At 36.7% G+C, this 7,086-nt stretch overlaps 1 protein-coding gene across 1 annotated transcript; it reads right to left on the minus strand.

Moving 5' to 3' along the window:
* Positions 1–969: 969 nt before the first annotated feature.
* Positions 970–1,636, minus strand: LOC145764905 (uncharacterized). Its single transcript, XM_082576604.1, has 3 exons — positions 1,563–1,636; positions 1,230–1,376; positions 970–1,138 (listed from the first exon to the last, which is right to left on the minus strand). The coding sequence occupies exons 1-3, from the start codon at positions 1,634–1,636 to the stop codon at positions 970–972; spliced, it is 390 nt and encodes a 129-aa protein (XP_082432730.1).
* Between the last annotated feature and the right edge of the window lie 5,450 nt (positions 1,637–7,086).

A 7,086-nucleotide genomic window follows, 5' to 3' on the forward strand; every position in this document is an offset into this window, starting at 1 on the left:
CCCTGCAACTTTCATGGTGTAATAAACATGGTACGACATATTTTTGTCTGCTGAAATTTTTTTACAATATTATGCATTAAATTTATCATTTTGCAAAAAAGAATTTTATAAAAATGGTTGTTGCTACTCAGAATATATGATACCAATAAAATTGTTATTTTTCTATAGTAAAATATAATTAATTTTGCTAGACGCACTCTGAATTTTGAAAGTTTACCTGAATTTTTAGCCCTACTAGCCTTTACTGACAAAGTTTTTTAAAAACGCTCCATTAGTTGATGGCTCATACCCGTGGCCTTTTCATACCCCAAGTAATGCTTTAAAATTTCAGAAAAATTAGATATAAGTAGTTTGGGCAGAGTTGCAATTTTGGTATTGAAATAAATGAATTTGAGAAAATCTGCATTTAAATGAAGTATTATATTCAAGAAAAGTAAAAAATGTTATAAAGATGTTAATCGTACATTATAAAAGAGTGATGGCAGTATTGAAAGCTGCACATTAACCTATATTATACTTTTCCAATGGAAGTCTTAAAGTGCAACTGCACGATCGAATTAACATTGGCTAGAATCCATTGCCAAGACGTCTGGTACGGGTTGAAAAACTTACTTCCTTACAATTGAGGCCCACAGCCAAGAAACCGACATTTTTCCCATGCTCTCTAGCGCTTCTCTCTCATGCTACCTGGAAGTGGCAAACTCGTCTACGCCACCTAGCAATATGACGTCACTTGTAGTCGAACTTAGTGGAGACTAAACTAGACGCGATAGGTAAATGCTCAAATTTATAAGGTATCTATAATGAAGACGCATCTTTCAGCCAGCATATTATACAAATTTAGTTGTTGATGCCTGTGTGCTAGGAGTGGTTTGCGATACCCATCGCCGAAGGCTAGTTTCGTAGATTGGAACCGGCAAACTTGGTGATATCAAAAAGATTTTGTATTGTACAATAACGCTTCAACAATCATTGGGGCTGTTTTTTGAATCCAGCATAATCCCCATCGTCGCTAGGGTATTTTCTGCAAATAAAAGAGACAATGCAGGATGGCAGCATGACTCTGTTTGACTTGCCCAGAACTTCTCCATCCAACAGCCGCTCCAGCACGTGCCTATAAGCGACCAGCCTGAATTGCCTGAGAGACATAACAGCTTCGTTAAATATGAATGGAACAATTACGCAACTAGCTTTTGAAAGGCTGTTGAACAGTAAACAAGATTACTCACTCATTTGACAACTTTCCATTGCGTCGTCTGGGCTTGTCATCTTTTTCCCAATTCTTCCTGTCAACCCTGAAGAAGGTTTGTAGGACTGCTGGATTGACCAGTGCATGGAAGTCGTCCAACAGAGTGATGCAAGAGGTGCTCTCCGCACTTTGTCATGCCGTTGAGCACCCTAACACACTGCCCGATTTCATGGCAGCAAACACATTCCGAGGTCTGACTACAGGTGATAATTCGCGTGTTGTGCAATGCAATCCGCCATTGCAGGAACGTGGCCAAAAATACAAGCGCGTGGAAAACCGTGGTTTTGATAATTTTTATTGAGATAAATATAACCTTAAAATGCAAGGGCGAGGTTGGTATTTATAGATTGAAATATGCTCTTTCAGACAAAGTGAGGTCAAAGTCATCGTGCAGTTGCACTTTAAACTGAAGTTTCAAACTGAAGTCTTAATTGAAGAACAATGAAAAGAAATAAAAAAGTAGTAAGATTAAATATTTTTTCACAAAAACCAGGTTCAAAATTGCTCAGAGGTACATTTCAAAAATTGCAATTTTAAAGCATAAAAAGTTTGAATATGGCAAAAAATAATTGCATATTCTAAATCCTCATTAAATTTACTATTTGAATCTACTAAAATAAAACAATTGATAAAAATTTGCATTTTAAGGAGGTGTGCCCATTTAAATCTGTTCATGATTTGTTTTAATGATCATTTAAGCATAGTAACTATGACTATAAATCTAAATTATTTTTCATAATAACCTTGCTCATTTTTGAACAAAGAAAATAAATGCTCACTGGTGTCATATGAATTGCTCACAGATTTAGTTTGATATCATCATCAGATCATATTAAACATATTGCAGAACTAATTGTGTTTCTTGAGGGTATTCTCACTGTTTGTGTTAGAAATGGACTTAGTGTTAAAGCTATGCTAAGCTTTTCTTTAAAGCATATTAAGCCACACATGATGCTGTATGCTAAAACATTCATTACCGGTACTTTTATGCTTTCTTTTAGTATTTATATATTTATTGAACACTTTTGCTTTAGATGTGGATATTATGGTCTTTGGTGATTGGTGGTAATGCTCGGCCAGATATCCGGATGCCTTGTCAAGGTATTCCACCGGATGAAAATGGCTTCACCTTAGAGGATCTACCTGGCATCAGCTGGCCTTGTTGCCGCTGTGCCGATGGCAGTGCACCTCTTTCCCCCTGCAGGTTCTATAATCTGAACTTATTGTTTTGTTTAAGGATATTTGCACATGGTAACAATAACAGCATCGCTATAAGTCAATAGCACATTGCGATGCAATGAAAGAGTGACTGCTGACGCTTTAAATGAAAATGTTATTTTGGCAACCTTTTAAAGATTTTTGTTGTAAAACTTTTCATTCACTTAAAGTACGTTGTGTTATAACCAACAATTAAATTACGTTTCAGCTATCCAAGCTCTGTTAAATTAGTTTTCAAAAGCTTACAAAATTTGTTTTTTGAACAATACCTTGTGCTATTAATAGTCTATGAAATTAGTTTAATAGTTTTTAGTTGTAGAGACTGACATAACAACTGTGCAAATGAAATTTCCTAGTTGTATGACTTACAATAACTAAGTTATAGCTTGCTAGACTTACTAAGAGTTATCAAGTTATATACTATTTCTGTTTTGGTCTCATTTTTTGTATGGTCAATCTTGATGTCTTGATGTTTTTTTTTGCATAATGATAATAATTGAACTTTTCTCATTCAAGAGAGAAGACATTTAACACTGCGAATGTTATCAGCATTTCTAAAGGTCTCCGGGTGATAAGCTTATTCTACTGATCACTGTGATGCTCTTACTACCTTTTGTTAATTGTAGGTGGGATGACCCCGCCAGTCGAATTTGTCATCACCATCTTCCCTATGGTGTTATCATTTCCATTGGAGGAGTTGTAGCAGTGATTGTGGCCCTCTTTTGTGTTATCGTGGTAAGGTTGGTTTATCGTGTCAACAGAAGACAGAAACAATATATACTTATAGAGAGGTGTTAGCATGGAGAATTGTTGCAAATAATGATCTCCATATTCATAATTAACGTTTAGGTCTTTTTTTTAATGTGTTTTCACCTTGCATTGAGCTTACGTTAAAAAGGTTCTACCCGTTATTAAAAAAACTCTTTTTTAGATCAAAAGAACGCCGGCGCTCTGGAACAAAGAGTAAGTAATGTCTTAACCTTGAGTTGTTGAAGTTAGTAAAAATTATTTAGCACCAATAACTATTACCAGAAAAGCAGATTTTTTGATACATTTTTTGGCTGCAGATAAGATTTTTTGTGCTGTGTTGGGGTGATCTTGGTTTCCACTCTGCCTTTGTTTGGAAGTTCACCAACAAAATTCTGCCTTTGCGCCTTTTAATCAAAGCCATAAAAAATGATAGGATAGGCTCGGAATGGCCCGTTTCGGCGAGTCCGATTCGGCGAGTCCGATTCGACTAGTCCGATTCGGCGAGTTCCCTATTCAATGGCCCGTTTCGGCGAGTCCGATTCGGCGAGTCCGATTCGACTAGTCCGATTCGGCGAGTTCCCTATTCGGCGAGAGCCTTTTTCGGCGAGTGCCCTATTCGGCGAGTTTTTGAAATTTTTAAAAGGAAATTATCGGGTACCGTAGCCTAATTACAATTGCCGTTTTTACATCGTTTTAACGTCGCTAAACGTTGAAATCGTGCAGAAAGGAATAAAAATAAAATGTTTGAACTATTAAATTAAAATTCGTCATGTCAGTTCAGTTATTTTTATTTCTGATCATTAGGGCAAGTTTTTGTTGCACTAAAAACATGAGAAAGTTGCACTTAATTTTAACAAAAGTTGCAGTAAAAAGTTGCATTTATTTATTTACCTTTTTACCATTCATTTACTTCGAAAGACTAGACACAACCTGTTTCCGTTTATGCGGGCTTGGCCAAAAGCCAAGTCATACTTCCACTTCTAATTTAGTTCGGGCGCTGTCGTGCTTGGCTGAGGTTGTTGAACTTCTAGCTTGCAAGCAAACTGTTGCGTCATAGATAACATTGAGATGCAGCTAATCCATCACATAGCTTTTGTTGTGCAAATCAAAGAGAATAGAACCATACTGTACTAGAAACAGTTTTATAGCATGTTTTTTAAATCACTCCTTTACATTTTGCTCAATACTTGATAAAAGTTGCAGTAAAAAGTTGCATGAAAAATAGAAAAAAGTTGCAATAAAAATTCCTACAAACAGCTTAAAACATCATACTACATAAATTCTGAGTATTTAGGAAGCTGCCGGAAGCTGTAAAAAAAAGTTGCAAAAGTTGCAAAAACTTGCCCTACTGATCATGATATCAAAAACAATTCACGTCAACATAGCAAAGGTGTAGAAAAAGGTAGAAGCGACAAAACGCGAACGTTAAAACGTGCTTGTGACCGAAGTAAGTTATTGAGTTGAAAGAAATTTGGCAAGGTTGCATCACCTTCAGAAAAATTTAAGATATGAAGGAAAAATAAAACAAAGAAAATGTTAGAAAAAAAATAATGTTTATGTCTATAAGTTAGTACTTTTGAATAGTTAAAATCATAGGCGCCTAACTATTTTTTTGGCCGTGGGGGCGAAAGCGTGTTTCATCAGCAGCAACGTAAATTCAGCGAAATGTCACGCAGATGGATGACGTAATTATGTCGTCACACTAGGATTGCTTTTATTGCCACACTCGGAGTTATCGCTACGTTCGACCTGCCGTTAATTATTATAAACAAAGCTCGACCAACATGCTCGACCAACCAACAACAACACATGCTATGCGTCTGCGTTGGCTAGCGGTTGATGGACTGCGACTCTTTAAGCTAAGCACAACATAAAGTTTAGCAACGAACTAGATTTATTAGCATGAAGCAAGAGACGAAAAGGTTTACTAAAAGGTATACTGTAAATGGAATGAAACATTCACAGAAGCCCTACGATACGTTGCATTTTTAAGATTCAGACGTTGAATCAATGTACAAATGAAATGTTATGCTAAATGGGTTCTTGGAACAAAGCGTAGGGCTTCTGTGAATGTTTCTCTGTTTCAAAGTATCCTAGTCAGCAAAAGCTCCCTTTTCTACACGATTTCAACGTTTAGCAACGTTAACACGATAGGCCACACATTTGTTTAGCCTTTTCATTCTCTTACTACAATGTAAAAATGAACTGTGTTCTTGGAACAAATTTTTGCTGGTCGGGATAACTAGGCTACGGTACCCGATAACTTCCTTACAATCCAAGCTGTAGACCACACATTTGTTGGTCCAAACTAATCATTTTAACTATTCAAAAGTACTAACTTATAGACATAAACATGATCTATTTTATTTTTGTAACATTTTCTTTGTTTTATTTTCCCTTCATATCTTAAATTTTTCTGAAAGTGTTGCGACCGTGCCAAATTTCTTTCAACTCAATAACTTACTTCGGTCACAAGCATAGGCGTCGATTTTTTCTTAGAAGAGAGGAATTCTGGGTGGGCAAGAGTTTTCAAACAGATTTCATTGAATGTGTGTTTGCAAATTCGCAATGATTCAGTCTTCGAAATGAGCATATTTTTACTTCGGCAAAAACGTTGCCGAGGCCAAACGACAAAATTTGAAACTGCCTCGGCAATTACTGTAAATATTTATTAGGAAAAGATTGTACTAAAACATGTAAAACGAGAAGCGAAAAATAGACTAGAGTAGTCTATTACGAACGCATTGTTTGATTTATTGTGGTGTAATAATACCAAAAGTAGTGATAAAGCGAGCAACGCGATACGCACGCTGTTACGGTAATTCACGTTAAAAAACTCACCGGGAGGGGAAAGTAAGTTAATTTTGGGTTGATTCAACGTTCGAGTCAGCACAAATCGATGTAATTTTTCCGGCGGGTTATATTGCGTAACAACAATGCCCAATAAGAAATTTACGTTTGTTTTACATTAATTTCGACATCTAGCGATGTTGAATTATCATAAAATAACGTGAATTACTCAACCAGGTACAGGTAACATATTAATAGCTCCCTGCGAGAAGATCGCCTCGATTTACGTAAGCTTATAAGCCAACATAATTTCGGCACAATTGGGACACTGCGAGCAACACAAAGTCTGTTTGATGAACTAGTCAGAATCGGTATCATCAGATGCTGTATCAGCTGGACGAGATAACGGAAAGCGAGGCGCAACAAGGAGTAGATGCTTACAATAATTTGACGTCTACTGGAGTTAAATCAATGCAAATAGCACCCCTTGAAACAACTTTTTTTTTCCGGCGGCCAAACGTGTCCGACTGAAGCAAGCTGTTCGGCGGCCAATCACAAGCACATGGCGGCCATCGGAACTTCGACACACATTTTTACTTCGGCAGAAGCGAAAAATATATTAGAGTAGTCTATCACGACCGCACTGTTTGATTTGTTGTGATGTAATAATGCCAAAAGTAGCGATAAAGCGAGCTACAAGATACGCACGTGGCACGCTGTTGCAGGAATTCACGTTAAATAACTCACGGGGAAAAGTGAGTTAATTTTGGGTTGATTCAACGTTCGAGTCAGCACAAATCGATTTAATTTTTCCGCTCGGTTATATTGCGTAACAACAATGCCCAATAAGAAAGTTACGTTTGTTTTACATTAATTCGACATCTAGCAACGTTGAATTATCATAAAATAACGTCAATTGCTCAACCAGAAACAGGTAACAAATTAATAGCTCCCTGCGAGAAGATTGCCTCGATTTACGTATACACTAACATAATTTCGGCACAATTGGGATACTGCGAACAACACAAAGTCTGTTTAATAAAGAACTAGCTGTCAGAATCGGAATCATCAGATGCTGT

Source organism: Aplidium turbinatum, chromosome 1 (genome assembly GCF_918807975.1).
Source record: "Aplidium turbinatum chromosome 1, kaAplTurb1.1, whole genome shotgun sequence".
Lineage (NCBI taxonomy): Eukaryota > Metazoa > Chordata > Ascidiacea > Aplousobranchia > Polyclinidae > Aplidium > Aplidium turbinatum.

Coding starts and splice junctions, on each gene's coding strand:
- LOC145764905 (XM_082576604.1), bottom strand. CDS start 1,636: ATGACTTTGACCTCACTTTGTCTGAAAGAGCATATTTCAATCTATAAA. Junction 1,377..1,562: donor CCTCGCCCTTGCATTTTAAG/GTTATATTTATC, acceptor GGCATGACAAAG/TGCGGAGAGCACCTCTTGCA. Junction 1,139..1,229: donor AATGGAAAGTTGTCAAATGA/GTGAGTAATCTT, acceptor TATGTCTCTCAG/GCAATTCAGGCTGGTCGCTT.